Source organism: Notolepis coatsorum (genome assembly GCF_963971535.1).
Source record: "Notolepis coatsorum genome assembly, chromosome: 5".
Taxonomy (NCBI): domain Eukaryota; kingdom Metazoa; phylum Chordata; class Actinopteri; order Aulopiformes; family Paralepididae; genus Notolepis; species Notolepis coatsorum.
The window spans coordinates 37,742,583-37,765,427 of record NC_140169.1 but is presented as its reverse complement, the minus strand read 5'-3'; the positions used below and the strand labels follow the sequence as shown (position 1 = coordinate 37,765,427).

The following is a 22,845-nucleotide window of genomic DNA, read 5'->3' as shown; positions in this document are numbered from 1 at the left end:
ACGTCCAGGTACTGCCCACCACACGCCCAGGTACTGTACACCACACGTCCAGGTACTGTACTGCACACCACGTCCAGGTACTGTACTGCCCACCACACGTCCAGGTACTGTACACCTTGGGCACGTGCGCATCAACCACCAACTATGTGGTCTCACGCTTCCCAGGAGGTGAACATAACTCCTACATGTTACACAACATATCTGTGGGTGTGCACCTCGAGCAAAGAGATGCTGGAGACACATGGCTAATTGGTACGTACTGTATAAATATGTAATGAATCAAGCAACAGTAGACTTCTATTATTCTAATGACTAGTTTTATTAGGAGATTGTGGATATGCGCTGCACCCCTGGTTCATGACCACACTCACCAACCCCCAGACGGAGCAGGAAGTGGAGAGCCAAGCGGGCAGTCGTTCCAAGTGCAGCACCAGACTGCTGAATCTTTTTTTGGACCGATTTCACATGAGCCCATTTCTTTTTCACTTCAGCCGGCGCTGTGCGCTCCTCTCCTGACACCACGTTAACCCGTCCCATGCAGCTTTTTCTGGGTGGCCTTGTACCCGTATTGACATGTCACACTAAGATGTAATGTTTACAGTATGACTTACTACTATAGGGTCTTTATACCTGTATCACTTTTGTTTGTTTTTATTTGTCACGTATAAAGTACATTACAGTGAAATGCTAGGTTCTGTATGAGCCCCCTGAGAATGTGCTTCATACAGTAAAAAAAAGTACAGGACAATGCATTGGTAACTTGTTTCAAATGACAATATATACCCCTGTATGGCCACTGGAAAAGGCCATTTATAAGATAGTTCCGCTTTAAGTCTCTAAAGTGACAGTTAAGGTGAGTGTTTGTTTAAAGGGAGTGTGTGCATCACTGTACATATTAATACTACAACTCTGTACATGCATCTGATGAGCACTATTACTCAGTAGTATTTATATATTCTATACCCAGTTTAATCACCATGTGCATTGTATGTTACTATTGCACTCCACAGTTACATTTGTACTATGGTTAGATGCCAAACCTATTTTAATTGTATTGTACTTGTGCTGTATGATGACAATACATTTGAATCTAATCTAATCTCATTTTGATCAGTCGCAAATTTATTTCGCGTTGCCTGTGGACACATTTCTGTATGCAAATTCAGGTGTACGAGAATGCGCTTTCAGTTTAAGAATGAGTGACGTTCTTCATTCAGCTGAGAACACTTAAATAATTTACGAACACCGTTTCACGCATTCATAAATTTGTTCATACAAACTACTTACGAAGACAGTTACGAAGATAGTTATGTACACTTTCGATCATGAGGTCCAAAGACTACAGTTTCAAATAGAGCTGTAAAAACACAGACTAGAGCTTCAAATAGAGCTGTAAAAACACAGGCTTTGCATCGAGTCATAATAGTATCCTGCTGCAGCCACATTTCATGTCATTCCTCCCTCCCACTGCCAGGTAAGGGTGTGTCGTCCTCATACAAGGAACACAAGGGTGTGTCTGTGGGGGCCAACAACTGGGAGGGCAGATTACTGCCTCATGGGTGCGAGTGAGAGTGTATACAGAGGGAAGCCTGTAATGACATGATATAATAAAGTTAGAGTATGATCTGATAATATGAAATCCAAGTATCTCAGTATACAGTATGTGTGTGTATAGAGGGAACCCTTTAATACAGTTTGTGCCCCTCTTCTGCTAAGCACCTTGGGTTCCTTGAAAGGCACTATATAAATTAAAGAAATTATTATTATTAATAACATAGTGGAGTGACAGTATAAAGGTAGTCTGTGTGTGGAATTACTGTACTTTTAGTGTGTGTATAATTTACTGTATAGTGTGTGAGAGCCCATAATAACCTAGTAGTGAGTCTGTACAGTGTACAGTAGAGTAGAGTAGAGAGAGCAGCAGACTTCGAGGTCTCTTAATGATAAGGTGCTGATAACAGAGACCAGTCCAGACCTCAGAAGAAACTATTAAGAACTCCTCTCCAGACACGTGTGAGCTCTGGCTCCTGGCTACAATGAAAATAACTTGGGATACGTGTAATGGAGTTGGAGATATCGTTCTTGACTCATTCCTCGGAAATACGAGCCTTCATCTGAATCAAATATATGCTTTTGCTTAGGCTCGTTCGCCGACTTTCATCCTGGCAAGCACAGAACGCGTGGTTTGAAACCAGGTCATGGTCTAGGTTTCACTCTAGCAGAGGTAATAGAAATCCCAGCGAGTGCAAATGACACTTGGAGTCTTTCTCCCTTCCGCTAATGATGTAATGTAATGACCTCACTATTACATCCTTTGTTATTCTGACTATCTTCAACAGTCACATTGTCTGAAGACTGTTAGTAATAAGTCATGACATGAGCTACCAAATGTTGCACCCAACACTAGCTAGTGTCAATCAGAGATGGTAACATCTAGTAGTAGTAGCTGACCTAACACTAGCTAGTGTCAATCAGAGATGGTAACATCTGTTAGCTGACCTAATACTAGCTAGTGTCAGACGGTAACATCTGTTAGCTGACCTAATACTAGCTAGTGTCAATCAGACGGTAACATCAGTTAGCTGACCTACCTACCACTAGCTAATCAGAGATGGTAACATCTGTTAGCTGACCTAACACTAGCTAGTGTCAGAGATGGTAACCTCTAGTCGCCTATTCTCGGTCCTTGCCCCACAATGGTGGAACGAACTTCCCACCACAGTTAGGACAGCCGAACCTTTATTTACCCAGGCAAGCAAGTAAGAACAAATTCAGATTTAATTTATTGTCAAAAGTATGCATAATGTTGTGTTAAGGGGGGGACCTGCATATATCGGTATCGGAAATTAAGAGTTGGACAATATCTGTATACTGTAGGTAAAAAAGCCAATATCGAACATCCCTATTGATTACCAATAACGGCATTCGTTATTACAACAAGATACGCTGACCGGGTGGATGGCTATGAGAACAAGGCCCGATCAGGCTGAAATGTACATCAAATCGCTCTTACCTGTGGCCGGTTGGATTCCAAAAAGAATTTCAAAATACAATAATAAAATAGGCATAGAAAAATTAAATAGGTAAGACACAAGATATGCATGGTAAAAAAGACATAACTAACACTAGCTAGTATTAATCAAATATGGTAACATCCAATACCTCATTAACTCTAATGTTGTGTAACGCTTGCTAACAGCAAAAGAGGACTCGTTAAGATGCTTTGCATTGTGGGATAGATTAGGGAGGACTGGATGACATCAAACATGGGGGCAGCCATACTTGCATTCCAGACAAGTTCCTATTAGGAAAAACGCAATGGAACGGGCCTTGAAGTCGGAAACGTAGGCGTGATCTCTTCGCGGCACTTTTCTCTCGTCTGTCGGCTCCGGGCTGTGTTTTCGCAGATCAACCAATACATTGTTGGAAAGTTGAATTTGCTGCCTTTCAATAGTCACCTCACTCAACCTATTGCGTGATTCCATTCTCGAGTTACAAGACGAAACATCCGGCCAGCGTCATTTGACAAGCCGTTCGGACGAGCTGGTCCTGAACTGACCAGTCACCGCTGATAGCGAAAATGATTGACCACCGTTGTAGCCAAGGAGCGTCTGCTCCGAAAGCGATGCGAGACAGGCGCTGGGAGTGGGGGAAGGTGACACAAGAAGACGAAGTCCATTGTTTTGGCGAGAGCCTCTGAATGAATGGGATGATGGCCATTTTGGATAATCATGCAGAATTTTTACCGGTACACACATTACAAAAATCTTTGTAAAACTTTGGACCTGTAGGCCTACTACATAAGACTTCAGGCTGAGGCTATGGAACAAATCTATTTTCCAGCTCCTAACTCTTAGCTGGAACTTAAACAGGAATCTGGCAACCAGTAAAAATAAATGGGAGTTAGGGTGCATCAAATTGCAATGCAAAAATGTTATCTCAACATATCAATCTGTCTGGGATTGCATTTTGTTCGGACACGCATACACATTTTTTTGTGCAAAGTTTGGGAAAGAATTAGAGGTTGCACACAGCATGTGAAATATATGAAAATGGGCCTTTTTGGGCGTTTTACTAGATAACATGACCAGGCAATTTCAAAAACGGCAAGAAATTGTTTTTGAGAACAACATTTATTAACCCTAACATTTAGCCGCATGGAACCGTGACAAGGCTCCGGTCAAACCTGGCCTCTTAACATGCAGTTGCGTGTCGCAGTTGTACATCATGCACCGCAAGATCTGGCGACCACTTGGCAGCAGTGATGATGGCATCTGCATCGGTTATGCTGGTGTCCAGACTAGAGATGTTCCGATACCATTTCTTCCTTTCCGATCCGATTCCGATACCTAAGCTTTGGGTATCGGCCGATACCGATACTTATCCGATAAGTGCATACATTAAAAAAAATTAAAATTTAAAAAAATATTATATATTATAAAACTTTTTTTTTTTTTTAATACAGCTACTGTTTATATACTGTTGTTTAGTAATACTATTATTCAACAACAGGTGATTGTATAGATTAGTATTAGTATCAGTAATTGAAAACTATCTCAATGAGTTCACCCACGGAAAGGTTGTTGGCACATTAGTCCCACACGGACATTATTCGTTGCTGCACTTGCTTCCACAAGAAGGCTCCGTTTAGTAGCAGAGGCTCTGTTTTCTTTTTTTTTTTTTTTGCACGATAAATATTCAACATTCTCTTTTGAGACTCCGCCTCAGACTCTTATCATTTGGCACTAAAAGCTAAACATTTTCGCCGATATGGCTGTCCGCAACATGTCATTAATTGTGTACGCGACGTGCAATGACGACGTTACCGTGAGCTAGGTTAGCTAGCATCAGAGCTACCGGTATATGGAAAAACTAACGTTACTGGTGACATTGTGATTTAACTTGGAATACTCCTTTGCCAACTTGCTGTACTTTGCTTGCAGGTCTGCAGCCATTATTGCTGGATTATGAATAGCCCCAACTTTAGCCAAGGTAACGTTATGGCTAAACCTTTAACGTTAGTTAATGCTAGCTTTCGGTTAGCTGTTCAGCTAATGCTAATAACATCAGAGCTCCCCGTCAACAGCGCTCTGCCGGGACGATGGCATTTTAAGAAAGTATCTGCTCTGCTGTTAAAATGGCAATTGACACTTTAATTCACGGTCGATTAAGCACACGTTTGTTTTATAATGCTCACTCAGCGAGTAGGGTATATCTACAGAGCCCAACGTCCGCAGTGTTGTTGATAAATTACGTCATATGGTATCGGAGCGCAACATTAAAGGGTACTCGCCGATACCAGCATTTTAGGCAGTACCGGCGGCATTTCCGATACTGGTATCGGTATCGGAACAACTCTAGTCCAGACCTAAGACCAGGCTGCGGCTGCTCTGGTGAGAGCCTAAGGGCGGTGACGCCATCTTGCGATAACTCGATACCTGGAGATATAGTTGGAGCTGGATCCTGTGGTGGGCCATGGTGGCGTTGAGGGAATTGAGTAAACTGTGATGCAGAGCCACACAGGCAAAGCTATTTATAGGCCCATCCCCCAAAAAGTTGCAGGTGCGAGAAAATGTTTTCAAAACAGGGTAAAATGTGCGGGAATATGGCAGCGGACAGGTGTCCGTGCTTGAAATGTAACAATGTTGCAACCTTGTGCGTGTAACACACACACACACACACCAACATGGCCTGCTGTTAGAGTGTGTGTGTGCGATAAGGCTGAGCCCGAACGTTCAAACGTTCGAACGTTAGTTCGTTACGCTGACATTCGGACTTTAATTAATAGGTTCGAACGTTCGGTGAAACAAAAATAAAAGGATGCGCACGGGGTTGAGGTGATGTGAAGCGGCGCGTCGCCCGAGGCGCTCGGCTCAACCAGTATGGTCTGCCGGGCTGCAGCGGGATACTATTTCTCAACCAGAGCTCTATTTTGATTGACAGGCGATTCTGCCAATTACGTCACACCGCTTGCACCCGCCTCTGCTGTTACCACCAATCGGCAAGCGTTTATTCGTTTTTTACTTCAGGCAATGCCGCCATTGATCTGCTTGCGAGAAGCCTCAACAGACTTACCGTAGCTACCGGGGAGCCGTAGTTAGCTCCCCGCCGAGGAAGTAATCGGTAACAAGGTTTCCGTAGGTGAACCTGCAGAAGGATCATTAATGAATACCAGCATTTTTCGGCCACGGAGCGCGAGCTTCATGGCGGGAGGTGGTTGCGTTGGAAACAGCAGGCGCACGCCTCGGCTCCTCAACAGACCCGTCCACAGTCTACCTCGGAACGGTGGTAGGGCGGACGGGCGGCAGGCGTGTTGGGAGCCCGTCGGCTAGGGGTGGACGGTATAAACGGTATAAACGGTATGAATTTGCTCTACGGTATGGATTTTGACTATACCGTGTAACCGGTAGAGCAGCTCTAAAATAGCAATGACGTCGTCGTCATGTAACCACAGCGCGACTATTTCTTTTTTTTGAAATTATCTTTTTATTGATTTTCACCATGGTCCATACAAACAATATCTTGATTTCGCCTTCTGCTGTACAAATTGCATCAATTGTTAATAATTATTACTTAACTTAAAAGTTGCAGTGCAGAAGTATCATTACGTGCGTGAGGACCCATACAGTCAATAACATCCTATACTTATTTTTTTTTTCTAGACAAGCAAAAACAATAACAAAAAATAATAAATAACAAAACAAAACAAAATTATATGTTATGGTACCTCTCCAATACATCTGCATTTACCATAAAGTAAACAAATAACCAAATAATATGTTGGGGTGCATCTTCCTGATACTCTCCTCCATTTACACAAGTTTCACGTAACAATTATCCCGAATGATCATTTCTATACACCTTAAACAAATGAAGATCGTAACGGTGTAATGTACATTATCCATCTTTCCCATTTCTTCCTAAACTTATCCTGTTGCAACCTAAAAGAAAAAGTAATTCTTTCCATCTTAAAAATATCATAAATAATATCAATCCAATCATCCACTGTAGGAATTTCTGTTCTTAACCACTTTCTAGTGATGGCTTTCCTGCTGGCCGCACTTAATATCTGAAATATATATCTATCCCCATTTTCTAATGGCCTGGCGCCGAAGTATAGACTTTCCAATTTAAATGGGATGTCCCCCTGGAATACTTTTTCAAAGATTGTATGGACCTCCCTCCAGAAAGGCATCAGCACAGCGCAACTATTTCAATCGCATTTGCCCCTAAAAATAGATAGAATTAGTCATAGATAATAGATATGTGCAAACTGGAAAAAGTTATTTCTTCTGAGTGCTTTGTTTAATTACATGTTTACATGAACAGCCACCACTGTAAACAACATGTTTTTCACCAATAGACTATGCAATGCCGCCCTCCGTAGGATCTATAATAATACAATAATAAAAAGAAAATATTAAAAAAATGAAAAAAATAATTTTATTAAAAAAAAGTTATTAAATTTTTTTTTAAAACAAACGTTCGAACGTTCGTTCGATAAACCCTGGCGAACGTTCGAACCCTAAAAACAGGGTTCGGGGACAGCCTTAGTGTGCGAGCGTACACACAGACACTAACAGCAGGCCATGTTGGGGGAGGACAGCGTGAAGGGACACTTTGCCATAAAAACTGATGTACTGTTCCACCTCTAAATCACCTTGTATTGCAAAAATATTTTGCATGTATTGTTTTTACATGGATGGTAACACTTTTAGTACCCAGACAAATCAATAGGCTGGAAATGTGTATTTTGATGCACCCTAATGGCAGTACATAAAACGTTTACTTCAGTGTGTTCAAACCTCTGTTACTCCCTTACATTAGCACTCAGTAAGTTGTGTGCTATAAGTATAAAGTATAATAAATAGCTAATTACTTATATGCAATAGTCAAAAACAAGAAAAATCTCACCATTTTTCATTAATGAATTACATTTATATAGCACTTTTCTAAACACTCAAAGCGCTCCCCACAATGTTAGGGTGGACATTGCCTCCTTCACCATCACCGACTGGTAGCACCCAACCTTGGGCTACGCAGGCTCAATGGCTGCCATACACTGGCACCAGGCACACATCACACAATGGCTGGCTGGCTCAGGAGCCTCCGATGCTTAAGAGGTTAACTACAACTTCTGACATGACGGTATACACTAAACGCTGTAAACAACATCTTTTTAACATGTTTGTAATCTTTTAGAAGACAATTGAAGCTAGATTCTCATCAATACCAGTGTGGTCGCCTAATTCAATACAGAAGCTCAGTCAGTATTGTGCTCAGAAACCAGTCACACAAAGACCAGCTTCTCCCCAAGAAACACTACATATTTTACATACTGTATGTATAGTTTCTCTCTCTGTATTTGCGAGCTGGACACTGGAATGCACCGTTGTCATAACTTGGCATTGCCTATGTCATCACACAGTAACCCAGGTTCTTAAGTGGATGACAAGTGTCTCAGAAGGTAGATCAGTCATCTGGTAATCAAATTTCTTGGTTTTACCATGTAAGTGGGTGAGGAAATCCGAAATTGGTCACGTCCCAACATTAATAAGCATGTGTCCCAGGGAATACGACATTCCTCACAATGCCCTCATCGCGGTGATGGTTGTGGGTGCCGTCCTTCAGATGAGACATTAAAATGAAGTCCTGACTGAATTTGGTCGAACCAAGGGTGTACTAAGGCGTTCCTGGCCCAATTCCCAATCAGGTCTCCGACATCAAGGCCACCTAATCATCCCTCCCCCCTTAATTGGCCGATATCAATCCCCGTCTCCTGAGCCTTTCAGCCATTGAATGGTGTGATGTGTGCCTGGTGCCAGTGTATGGTAGTCATTGTGTAGTGTGATGTGTGCCTGGTGCCAGTGTATGGTAGTCATTGTGTAGTGCGTTGTGTGCCTGGTGCCAGTGTTTGGTAGTCATTGTGTAGTGTGATGTGTGCCTGATGCCAGTGTATATTATTCATTGTGTAGTGCGTTGTGTGCCTGGTGCCAGTGTATGGTAGTCCTTGTGTAGTGTAATGTGTGCCTGGTGCCAGTGTATGGTAGTCCTTGTGCAGTGGGATGTGTGCCAGTGTATGGTAGTCATTGTGTCATGTATGGCAGCCATTGTGTCGTGGGATGTGTGCCTGGTGCCAGTGTATGGCAGCCATTGTGTCGTGGGATGTGTGCCTGGTGCCAGTGTATGGTAGTCATTGTGTCGTGGGATGTGTGCCTGGTGCCAGTGTATGGCAGCCATTGAGCCTGTGTAGCCTAAGGTTGGGTGCTACACAGTGGTGGTGAAGGAGGCTATTCCCACCCTACATTGTGACGCACTTTGAGCGCCTAGATTTATATAAGAGTTATATAAATGCAATGATCGTTCATTCGTGGTAATTCAGGGCGGATCAAGAGAAGGCTGGTTTGGCTTGTATGCAGCATGGTGGGAGGTTGTTGATACCAAGGTTGTGTGTGACACACAGCTAGGGGGTAGTGTCAGGTGGTAGAGAACAACATTGTGTGTGACACACCCAGGGTGTGATATCAGCCCTCAGTCATAGAGACCAACGTTGTGCTGATGATCGTCACTCTTTATTATTATTATAGTTGTTTTACAAGCAACCTAACAAACCTAAACTCTTGAGGAGGGGAATCAGGTGTGGTGAGAATGATGCAAGAAGACAGATCAGATAGAGCCATCGGACGCCGAGGAGGAATACGATTGGAGGATGAGAGAAAGGCGAGACGCAGCGATTGGCTGTAGTCTTTGAATGAACGTAAGCTGATGGGAGGCTCGATGGCATTCGAGGTGTTTAGGAAGTCAGTTGAATATTCAAGCTCTTATCCCAGGAATTACATTAAGTCACATAGTCCCAGTAAATACCACAGTCTCATTGACTTGGTTGTTTTGGCCGCGGCCCTGCGGTGACTGTCGAGATGTGTTAACTGCTGAATGGAGGGAGGTATACTGTGACCTCATCATCCTATACAAATGATTTGGCAGGGGAGCAGGTCTGTCTGGTGAGTAAGGTGGATGTGCTCCTCATACCCTAGTAGGGGTGGGAGATATGATAATATTAAATATCGGGTACAGTTCATTAACGATACACTTTTTAAACGTATCGTGGACATCGTGATGTTTTGCACAAACCCTCACGTCAGTTTCTAAGCCGCCGCGGGTGAGATGACTTACTTTAGTGCAGCGCTTTCCTCTCCTTCTCACACACACACACACTCGCCCAACTTATGTCACGTACATACACACACACACCCAGAGAGGCGGTAATTAAGTTAGCTGCTAACTAAGCTAACTAACGTTAGCCGTTAACATCTAACCCTGAAAACGCTCACAGCCGAGTGACTCCACGACACCAGTTGCATTAGTGGGGAGGGGTATATTGACGAGGCTTGACAACAGAGGTTCAAAGATAAACTTCACATTTATTGGCTGTTCATTTATATATCGCTTCATGCATCAGGCTTCTCCAGGTTCCAATGCCGTGCTGAGTATTGACTTCCTCGTGTGATGTCACTTCAACTACGGCTACCAAGACGCTAAAACTCAAACCTAATACATTACGGGGGGAGGGGGGTTGTATGTCTCTTTACTACATGCAGTGGAAAACTAACAAAAGCGAGTCGAGTATAGGCACCATGCAGTGGAAAGGCGGCATAAGAGAATACTTCATAATGTTTCATGCTAACAAAAAGTTAATATATAAATATATTTAGTACACATGATGCACACACACCTTTACAGTGTTATGTTTACCAGTAGGATGTTATAACATTGCTGATAATGCTAATTATAATTTTCTCACAGTAGTGTGTATATGTGTGTGTATTTTTGGCTAAAGTGGATAGAAAACACAGTACTGTGCAAAAGTCTTAGGCACCCAAGAGTTTTTTTTATATAAATTGTCTTGGATGTTAATTATTTGTTTTCTGTATTAGTGTGTCAGTACTAGACTACTTAAGATTTTTAGAAACTTCATTTAATTATTTTTGAAAGCATCTTCACGGTTTAATGCAGACATATGTTGCAAGGACTATTATAATCATCATATTGGCATGACTGTATCCACCAAAGGGTTAAATCAAGCATTTTTAAGCGCTTTAAAAGAAATGTCAAAATATCGCAATATACATTATGTATCGTGATATAATTTAGAGGCCATTATTGCCCAGCCCTATACCCTCCTAGGCTATGAGACAACCCTTAGTAACCCAAAATAGTATCATGGTGGTTTGATGGTACTGTCAGTTTCACCATGGTACCGGCCATTTGTATAAATAGTTTGCCAAGGTACAAGGTACTATTTACTCTCAAACTGTCAAACTAAATGAATGTGTGCAAAACTGTTTCGTTTTTGGATGTGTGTGATAGTGCATTTTTTATTTTTTTGGTGCAGTGCCCCTTTATCATGGTATTTTCATTATGTTTTGGTCACTAGCATCATTAGTGATCAAAAGAATTATCCAAGACACTTTTTTGGAAGTACCATGATATTCCTTTTTTGTAAACTATACATGGAAATGATTAATGGTTTCACAACTCTATCCTGGCTGCTTCAGCCCCGTGAAAGAGAAGAAAGGCTGCCATTCCAGCCCGGCAGAGCTGCATGCCTGTTCTTGAGACATAAACCCTGGATATATACCGCATATAGCTCTCCTCAGCACAGCTCTTCAGCTGACAAGTCACTGCAGTGGTGCTCATTCAACCTGTTCCCCGTCAAGCACCCCCCCAAATTGACCACCATACCCTGCGCAAAGTCTTAAAGGGGCACTTCACCGCAAAAAAAACAATGCTGAATTATTTTGCACATAATCTCAACACACATCCAAAATCACAGTTTTGCCCAGATTGATTTAGTTATTGCGAGCAAATGAGTTTCAATAATGGTCACATTGGTCACCAGTGATGATCAGGGACGTTGAATCCTTGCGTTAATATCACAGCACAGTGAAATTATGTCAAAGGACAAAAATAGACACACCTCATCACATTCTTCAGCTGACGATCAGTCACTGCAGTAGTTTTCAAACTCCCCCCACCGCACCCCCTAAATTGACCCCCATTTGAAAAGAGGTTGTCCCACTGTCCCAGGGAGACATCCCATCTGAGGACATTTTTAGATCCTTCATCCGATTTAGTCTAGAATTCCATTATTGTAGTCGAGGGACAACAGTGTGAGCAGGAAGTCTTCTCTCATTGGTCAAACTAAGTAGAACTAGTTCAATTGAAATCGAACTAAGCACCACTGGGGGTTTAAGAGTGACACAGCTGCCACATTGAGAACCACTGAATTACTCAAAATGTAAGCAGACATACTTTGGAAAGTCAAGGCTAGGCTACGTAGTTTAATAGCTGATTATGATGACGTTCATAATCCAAATCAAAAAGGAGCTAAACTGACATGACTTTGATGATGTTGTTGATTGTGCTGTAAATGTAGGTTCATCTTCCGACACCTGCTCTCGCATTCAGGCCACCGGCTAAATATAACTGTCTGCACCCCAAAGCCTGTCAGTCTATTTTTGATGATGTGTCAGTGGTTCAGAGGGAGAGGGGGGGAGCAGCTCAAAGCCTCCGCATTGCACCTTTAATCTGGCCAAGTTTTTCGGTGGAGCGTCTGCAGCCCGGTGCGTTGTGTTGTTGTGCAAAAAGCGACGGTGAAATTAAAATACCAGGCTAAACACGCACTTATATGTGAGCGCACATATAAAATAACTCGTATTGACTGTTAAAAATACGATGAATTAATAAGACATTTGCAATTTAGGAGCGCGGTTAAATGTCGTGATCAGAAATATTCTTTCTCAGGAAACGTTAACCGTTAACACGTTTCCCTGAGAGATTCTTTTTGATCACGACAAAAACAAAACTCACCATTGTGCCTTTGGTTATATCGAAGTCTTGGAAGGAAGGGAAAAAAATAAGAGCTTGCAAAATGTGCCAAGGCTGAAGAACTTCTCTTCTCACAGCGGCCGTCAATGTGGTCCCAGTGAGCAGTGATGCAGGTGCGCGGGGAGCCGGCGCGCTATAGTGAACCGACGGGCGCGTCATCACACAAACCCCGCCCACTTTAGTTTTTTAGTTTTTAGTTTTATGGCGTGAACTTGAGAGCCGTCTGTTACTGTCGGTCTGTTACTGTCAGTCTGTTACTGTCGGTCTGTTACTGTCGGTCTGTTACTGTCGGTCTGTTACTGTCAGTCTGTTACTGCAGTAGTGCAGTCTGTTACTGTCAGTCTGTTACTGTCAGTCTGTTACTGTCAGTCTGTTACTGCAGTAGTGCAGTCTGTTACTGTCAGTCTGTTACTGTCAGTCTGTTACTGCAGTAGTGCAGTCTGTTACTGTCAGTCTGTTACTGCAGTAGTGCAGTCTGTTACTGTCAGTCTGTTACTGCAGTAGTGCAGTCTGTTACTGTCGGTCTGTTACTGTCAGTCTGTTACTGTCGGTCTGTTACTGTCAGTCTGTTACTGTCAGTCTGTTACTGTCAGTCTGTTACTGTCAGGTCTGTTACTGCAGTAGTGCAGTCTGTTACTGTCAGTCTGTTACTGCAGTAGTGCAGTCTGTTACTGTCAGTCTGTTACTGTCGGTCTGTTACTGTCAGTATGTTACTGTCAGTCTGTCACTGCAGTAGTGCAGTCTGTTACTGTCAGTCTGTTACTGTCGGCCTGTTACTGTCAGTCTGTTACTGCAGTAGTGCAGTCTGTTACTGTCAGTCTGTTACTGCAGTAGTGCAGTCTGTTACTGTCAGTCTGTTACTGCAGTAGTGCAGTCTGTTACTGTCAGTCTGTTATTGTCGGTCTGTTACTGTCAGTCTGTTACTGCAGTAGTGCAGTCTGTTACTGTCAGTCTGTTACTGTCAGTCTGTTACTGTCAGTCTGTTACTGTCAGGTCTGTTACTGTCAGTATGTTACTGTCAGTCTGTTACTGTCAGACTGTTACTGTCGGCCTGTTACTGTCGGTATGTTACTGTCAGTCTGTTACTGTCAGTCTGTTACTGTCGGTCTGTTACTGTCGGTCTGTTACTGTCAGTCTGTTACTGTCAGTCTGTTACTGTCGGCCTGTTACTGTCAGGTCTGTTACTGTCGGTCTGTTACTGTCGGTCTGTTACTGTCGGTCTGTTACTGTCAGTCTGTTACTGTCAGTCTGTTACTGTCAGTCTGTTACTGTCGGTCTGTTACTGTCGGTCTGTTACTGCCAGTCTGTTACTGTCGGTCTGTTACTGTCGGCCTGTTACTGTCGGTCTGTTACTGTCGGCCTGTTACTGTCAGTCTGTTACTGTCGGTCTGTTACTGTCGGTCTGTTACTGTCGGTCTGTCACTGTCGGTCTGTTACTGTCGGCCTGTTACTGTCGGTCTGTTACTGTCGGCCTGTTACTGTCAGTCTGTTACTGTCGGTCTGTTACTGTCGGTCTGTTACTGTCGGTCTGTCACTGTCGGTCTGTTACTGCAGTAGTGCAGTCTGTTACTGTCAGTCTGTTACTGTCGGTCTGTTACTGTCAGTCTGTTACTGCAGTAGTGCAGTCTGTTACTGTCAGTCTGTTACTGTCAGTCTGTTACTGTCAGTCTGTTACTGTCAGGTATGTTACTGTCAGTCTGTTACTGTCAGTCTGTTACTGTCAGACTGTTACTGTCGGCCTGTTACTGTCGGTCTGTTACTGTCAGTCTGTTACTGTCAGTCTGTTACTGTCGGTCTGTTACTGTCGGTCTGTTACTGTCAGTCTGTTACTGTCAGTCTGTTACTGTCGGCCTGTTACTGTCAGGTCTGTTACTGTCGGCCTGTTACTGTCGGTCTGTTACTGTCGGTCTGTTACTGTCAGTCTGTTACTGTCAGTCTGTTACTGTCAGGTCTGTTACTGTCAGTCTGTTACTGTCGGTCTGTTACTGTCAGTCTGTTACTGTCAGTCTGTTACTGTCGGTCTGTTACTGTCGGTCTGTTACTGTCGGTGTCGGTCTGTTACTGTCAGTCTGTTACTGTCAGTCTGTTACTGTCGGTCTGTTACTGTCGGTCTGTTACTGTTGGTCTGTCATTGTCGGTCTGTTACTGTCGTTCTGTTACTGTCAGTCTGTTACTGTCGGTCTGTTACTGTCGGTCTGTTACTGTCAGTCTGTTACTGTCAGTCTGTTACTGTCAGTCTGTTACTGTCGGTCTGTTACTGTCAGTCTGTTACTGTCAGTCTGTTACTGTCAGGTCTGTTACTGTCAGTCTGTTACTGCAGTAGTGCAGTCTGTTACTGCAGTAGTGCAGTCTGTTACTGTCAGTCTGTTACTGTCGGTCTGTTACTGTCAGTCTGTTACTGTCAGTCTGTCACTGCAGTAGTGCAGTCTGTTACTGTCAGTCTGTTACTGCAGTAGTGCAGTCTGTTACTGTCAGTCTGTTACTGTCGGTCTGTTACTGTCAGTCTGTTACTGCAGTAGTGCAGTCTGTTACTGCAGTAGTGCAGTCTGTTACTGTCAGTCTGTTACTGCAGTAGTGCAGTCTGTTACTGTCAGTCTGTTACTGTCAGTCTGTTACTGTCAGTCTGTTACTGCAGTAGTGCAGTCTGTTACTGTCAGTCTGTTACTGTCAGTCTGTTACTGTCAGTCTGTTACTGTCAGGTCTGTTACTGTCAGTATGTTACTGTCAGTCTGTTACTGTCAGACTGTTACTGTCGGCCTGTTACTGTCGGTCTGTTACTGTCAGTCTGTTACTGTCAGTCTGTTACTGTCGGTCTGTTACTGTCGGTCTGTTACTGTCAGTCTGTTACTGTCAGTCTGTTACTGTCGGCCTGTTACTGTCAGGTCTGTTACTGTCGGTCTGTTACTGTCGGTCTGTTACTGTCGGTCTGTTACTGTCAGTCTGTTACTGTCAGTCTGTTACTGTCGGTCTGTTACTGTCGGTCTGTTACTGTCAGGTCTGTTACTGTCAGTCTGTTACTGTCGGTCTGTTACTGTCGGTCTGTTACTGTCAGTCTGCTACTGTCGGTCTGTTACTGTCGGTCTGTTACTGTCGGTCTGTTACTGTCGGTCTGTTACTGTCGGTCTGTTACTGTCGGTCTGTTACTGTCGGTCTGTCACTGTCGGTCTGTTACTGTCGTTCTGTTACTGTCGGTCTGTTACTGTCGGTCTGTTACTGTCGGTCTGTTACTGTCAGTCTGTTACTGTCAGTCTGTTACTGTCAGGTCTGTTACTGTCGGTCTGTTACTGTCAGTCTGTTACTGTCAGTCTGTTACTGTCAGGCGCAGATGCTGTCAGCCAGGTATCTTTTTTGGACCGTGTGACCGGCAAGCAGGGATGCATTTAGTCATACTGGAGTCATATGCAGCTGCACATTTATTATTAGGCTATTGTTATTCTTAGTGTTATTGTTGGTGTTGTTGTTGTTGTTGTTGTTGTTGTTGTTGTTGTTATCATTATTATTATTATTATTATTATTATTATTATTATTATTATTATTATTATTATTATTATTATTATTATTATTATTATTATTATTATTATTATTATTGTTGTTGTTGTTGTTGTTGTTGTTGTTGTTGTTATCATTATTATTATTATTATTATTATTATTATTATTATTATTATTATTATTATTATTATTATTATTATTATTATTATTATTATTATTATTATTATTATTATTATTATTATTATTATTATTATTATTGTCATTATTATTAATATCAGCATTATTATTAGTATTATTATTATTATTGTTATTATCATTATCAGTATTATTCATAGGCTGGTGAACTTGAAAACTGCTAAACACTGACTACATTATGGACCATGTATACTACTATCAATCATCCTCACTATTACTGTCTGATTGAATCTTTCCATTCACTACTGTTATCACTATTATTACCTGTCCCTCTTGTTTGTTGTATTATTCTGCCTGTACCTGCATTTCCCTAAAGGAACACTTGACTTGACTATTATTATTATTATTATTATTATTGTTGTTATTGTTATATGGGGGTCAATCTGAAGTGGGCTCATGAAACCAGGCCACTCAGGGTTTGACCACGATAGACAGTTGATATGGTATATAGTAAACTGTCATCATGCGCGCACCCACACACACAGCTACCAGATTCACCACTTTAGCTACAATTATATTTTACATCACAGCCTTGTTGTAGTCAATATCGTTAGCTACCACTAGATGGCAGAGCAGTCTAGTGGCCGGCCGGCGTCTATATTAAAGGCAGCCCAAGAGTGCTTCCGCATTCGCCTGATTGGCCCCGGTAACGCACGCAATGCGCATTTTTTTTTTTGCCACTCACTAATCGCGAATACATATTTATCCAAACGAGGACCAGATTCACTCATAACGCCATAACGTTATTTCGCGAGCCCAGCTGTCAGAAACTGTACATTGTAACGTTAACACAGCCCAGCTGTCAACTGTACATTGTAACGTTATGTTATTTCGGGCGTTTTATTCATAACGTTATTTCGCGCGACTGTACATTGTAACGTTAACACAGCGCAGCTGTCAACTGTTGACAGGTGGTGACAAAGCACTGGGCATTTATTTAAAAAACATACATACCCTAACTGCTTGTGTATTCTAGCAGTGTTTTAAAGGTTATTTTGGTCATCAACACTTGCTAGCAAATGTATTCCGCCCATAACCCGCTGACAACTCAAACAGATGCTTCAGGGTCACTCTTCACGCCTATCTGTACCAGAAAATGTATTCTCCAAACATCCTCTACTTGACTGACTGAGTGCTGTCCATTAAGCACTAGAATTGTGTTTATATAACAGTAATATACGCCACTCTCTGAACAACTTCAACCACAACAGTTTTGCTTAAAAGTAGAATCTGTAATGTCGTCAAACAGCGGCAGCCGGCATCTAGGAAAAAATATGGTAACATGGTACTGTTTACAGCTTTGTTTACATGTTTTGTTTTTGTCTGATGATGTGTGGGTTGGATTTCAGTGGGTATAGTGGTTGCTACTGCTAGCCACACCTGAGGCTCTACCAAGAGAGGTCTGGAGAAATTCAAAAGTAAAAAGAAAAGCACAATACCAAATGGGCGGAATACATTTGCTAGCAAGTGTTGATGACCAAAATAACCTCTAAAACACTGCTAGAATACACAGTGAGGGAAAACGGACCAAAACATTAATAAATATCTGTTATGTGGTTAGGGTATGTATGTTTTTTTTAAATAAATGCCCAGTGCTTTGTCACCACCTGTCAATCTGTTCTGTTATTCTATGCATAGCAAAACCTATTAATATTACATTATGTGTTGGCGGAATCGCGTCAATGTTTGTTATGAATAAAACGCCAGAAATAACATAACGTTACAAAGTACAGTTGACAGCTGGGCTGTGTTAACGTGACAATGTACAGTCGCGCGAAATAACGTTATGAAAACCTATTAATATTACATATGTGTTGGCGGAATCGCGTCAATGTTTGTTATGAATAAAACGCCCGAAATAACATAACGTTACAAAGTACAGTTGACAGCTGGGCTGTGTTAACGTTACAATGTACAGTCGCGCGAAATAACGTTATGAATGCCCGAAATAACATAACGTTACAAAGTACAGTTACAATGTACAGTTGACAGCTGGGCTGTGTTAACGTTACAATGTACAGTTTCTGACAGCTGGGCTCGCAAAATAACGTTATGGTGACAGCTGGGCTGTGTTAACGTTACAATGTACAGTTTCTGACAGCTGGGCTCGCGAAATAACGTTATGGCGTTATGAGTGAATCTGGTCCTCCGTTACAATGTACAGTTTCTGACAGCTGGGCTCGCGAAATAACGTTATGGCGTTATGAGTGAATCTGGTTCTCGTTTGGATAAATATGTATTCCATTTCCGCGAGTGGCAAAAAAGAAAATGCGCATTGCGTGCATTACCGGGGCCAATCAAGCGAATGCGGAAGCACTCTTGGGCTGCCTTTAATATAGACGCGGCCGGCCGGCCAGGGACTTGGCGATTCACCAAGGCTTTGATTTCTCAGGTCTATTAATATTGCAAGTCATCCCTCCCCTCTGTTTCAGCAAAATTATCCAGCTTACAGGCTGTGTTTTAGCCAGTAGGCCTGTCTATATGTACTAACTATACTCTAGTCTATAGACTGTGTTTTAGCCAGTAGGTCTATGTACTATACTGTAGTCTACAGACTGTGTTTTAGCCAGTAGGTCTGTCTGTATGTACTATACTGTAGTCTACAGACTGTGTTTTAGCCAGTAGGTCTGTCTGTATGTACTAACTATACTCTAGTCTATATACTGTGTTTTAGCCAGTAGTCTGTATGTACTATACTGTAGTCTACAGACTGTGTTTTAGCCAGTATAGGTCTGTCTGTATGTACTACAGTATACTGTAGTCTACAGACTGTACTTTTAGCCAGTAGGTCTGTCTGTATGTACTATACTGTAGCCTACACACTGTGTTTTAGCCAGTATGTCTGTCTGTATGTACTATACTGTAGCCTACACACTGTGTTTTAGCCAGTATGTCTGTCTGTATGTACTATACTGTAGTCTACAGACTGTGTTTTAGCCATAGCTATGTAGGATGTGCTCTAGTCTCCAACACATTTATTCACACATATCAGAGTCATATGCAGCTGCACATTTATTATTAGGCTATTATTAGTTGTTGTTGTTGTTGTTGTTGTTGTTGTTGTTGTTGTTATTATTATTGAAATACCTTATTTTCAATGTATACAGGAAAGTCACACCTACTGTACACACAATCCCCCAGACATGTATTTCATCAGAGAGGTCAGGGTTGCCTGCAGTGCAAAGCCCCTGGAGCAGTTTTGGTGTTCCATGCCTTGCTTAAATGGCCCTTTGGCAGAGATGTTAAACACCAGCCACGCTGTAGTTGCAAACTCGCAACTGGAATACACCGTCAGTCGATACCATGGATGGAACCAGCGACCTTCCAGTTACCAGTAGTTCTGTCTACCTCTAGACCGCCAAATGATGACATATCACTTGGTACATACAACCCACATGCAATCATTCTGAAATGAAAAGAGTAACACAGACGTAGTACTTCAATTTAACAGGTAGAGGGCGCTCTTAACATACCATGATGAGTCATTTGCTGCCAGTCACTGTGCACTTTAGAGAGTAGCCTACAGTAACTGCACTTATCATTCCAAGGATTCTGTCTTCCTCAGACCCTCCCTCCTGCCACCCCGTCTCCTGATCTCTTTCTCTCTCAATGTCTAGCTCTTTGTCTTTCTTGCTGTCTCTCTCACTCTCTAGCTCTTTGTCTCTTTGTTCTCTCTCTCTCTCTCTCTCTCTCTCTCTCTCTCTCTCTCTCTCTCTCTCTCTCTCTCTCTCTCTCTCTCTCTCTCTCTCTGTCTCTCTCTCTCTCTCTCTCTCTACTGCAGCACAACAAGCAGCTATGTTTTATATTTGCTCAATAACATTTACACATAAATGTATCACTGTCTCTTTCTCACTCTCACTATTTATCCTCTACTACTGAGGGAAAACATGAAATGAAGAAGTGTCTGAACACAGGTAGCCAAGCCTACTTAACCCTTATGTGGTGTTAGGGTCTCCAGCGACCCGTTTCAAGGTTATAATATGTAATAACTACCATGTAGTTGATTTTATTAGAACAAGGCTTTATGATATGATGATCCTATCCGATCTCCGGGAGGGTCATCAAGGAGAAGCCGCCTATTCTCAGTCCTTGCCCCACAATGGTGGAATGAACTACCCACCCCAGTTAAAACAGCCAAACCCATCCAATCTTTCGCCGTCGACTAAAGACGCACTTCTTCAACCATTATCTGAACTAAAATGTTAAAAAAAAAAAGATATCTAACCCTAACTAACCTTACTGTCATGCACTTGTCCTAATAAACTAACCTACACTGTAGCACTCAACACTTTGATGAACACTGTTACTCAGCTGACAGAGTTGTGCCCTTCCTGATGACTTGTCGTACAGAACTTGTAAGTCGCTTTGGATAAAAGCGTCAGCTAAATGACTAAATGTAAATGTAAATGATATCCTCCACAACACATATATAAGCACAGCAAAACTATGTTTCACCATTTTGAAAATTCTGAAGGTATCTGCAGAAAGAAGGTACGACTGTGGTGTTAGGGTCATTCTTGATCCGGCAAGGTAAAACTAGACTATAAAACTATACAAAACTCATACAGTATCTGACCCCACCTCCACTCCCTTCCTCCAAGAGAACAAATCTTTTCTCACATCACAGTATGATTGTGACCCCTCCCCCACCCCCTTCCTCCACAGGAATAAACATTTTCTTGCAGTGGTGACACAGGTGTGACCCCACCTTCACCCCCTTTCTCCACGACAACAAATGGAGATGTTGATACAAATGGCGGCACGGTGGTGTAGTGGTTAACACTGTCACCTCACAGCAAGAAGTCCAGGGTTCGATTCCCGCTTGGGTACCAGGTTTCCATGATCCCAGGTACCCAGGTGGGGTATCTCCCAGGCCTTTCTGTGTGGAGTTTGCATGTTCTCCCCGTGTTCGCAAGGGTTTCCCCCCGATAAGATAAACCCAATGGAAAAACATGCACAACAACAGATCGCTAACGCTGTGGTGTCCTTGACGAAGACGGGCAGGAGCACTTGGATTGGTCCCCTGGCGCGGCCCTCGCCGACGCCTGTCTGCTCCCAGCTGCCCTTGGGGGGAAGGACGACGGGATGGGTTAATCGCAGAGATGAATCGCATCTGCGATCCTACAAAGAACAATGCATGCGTGTGTGTTCCGGTGTGTGTGTGTGTGTAACCGTGTGTGCTAACCGCTAAACATTGAGGATAGTTGCATGCCAATTAAAGACCTCTGAACAGGTCCTGCATTTTATTTTAATAAACGTGACCTGACTTGACACCCACCCCCCCCCCCCCCCCCACACACACACACCCCCCCCCCCCCCCACCCCCACACACACACACACACGCACCACATGCATGCACGCACGCACACACGCACGCACGTAGGTCTGTCTGTATGGACTATACTGTAGTCTACAGACTGTGTTTTAGCCAGTAGGTCTGTCTGTATTGTATGTACTATACTGTAGTCTACAGACTGTGTTTTAGCCATAGCTATGTAGGATGTGCTCTAGTCTCCAACACATTTATTCACACATATCAGAGTTATATGCAGCTGCACATTTATTATTAGGCTATTATTAGTTATTGTTGTTGTTGTTGTTGTTGTTGTTGTTGTTGTTGTTGTTGTTATTATACCTTATTTTCAATGTATACAGGAAAGTCACACCTACTGTACACACAATCCCCCAGACATGTATTTCATCAGAGAGGTCAGGGTTGCCTGCAGTGCAAAGCCCCTGGAGCAGTTTTGGTGTTCCATGCCTTGCTTAAATGGCCCTTTGGCAGAGATGTTAAACACCAGCCACGCTGTAGTTGCAAACTCGCAACTGGAATACACCTTTCTGTCGATACCGTGGATGGAACCAACAACCTTCCAGTTACCAGTAGTTCTGTCTACCTCTAGACCGCCAAATGATGACGACATATGATATTGCACATATGACACTGATACATACAAACCCACATGCAAGCATTCTGAAATGAAAAGAGTAACACAGACGTAGTACTTAAATTTAACAGGTAGAGGGCGCTCTTAACATACCATGATGAGTAATTTGCTGCCAGTCACTGTGCACTTTAGAGAGTACTGCACTCCAATGCAGATAGTCAACAAGAAAAGAGGACTTCCCCAGGATGTAGTCACTCTAGTGGCATTAGGGTCATCTCTGGTTGGATCAGACCCACCCACCTTGTCACCACCAGCCACATCGCTGCCATTTCTCTCTCTGGCAGCTGTGTATCTCATGGCGATAGTAGCCTGCTGATCATTCAAG

General features: G+C 42.8%; 1 protein-coding gene across 1 annotated transcript in view; it reads right to left on the bottom strand.

Moving 5' to 3' along the window:
• LOC311229044 (tubulin alpha chain) overlaps positions 1-13,005 on the bottom strand; it is a 30,440-nt gene extending 17,435 nt beyond the window's left edge. Inside the window, exon 1 of the mRNA XM_084315048.1 lies at positions 12,871-13,005. Within this exon, the coding sequence (XP_084171174.1) occupies positions 12,871-12,873 (3 nt within the window). The 5' untranslated portion in view covers positions 12,874-13,005. The remainder of the gene's footprint in view (positions 1-12,870) is intronic.
• Positions 13,006-22,845: the final 9,840 nt, after the last annotated feature.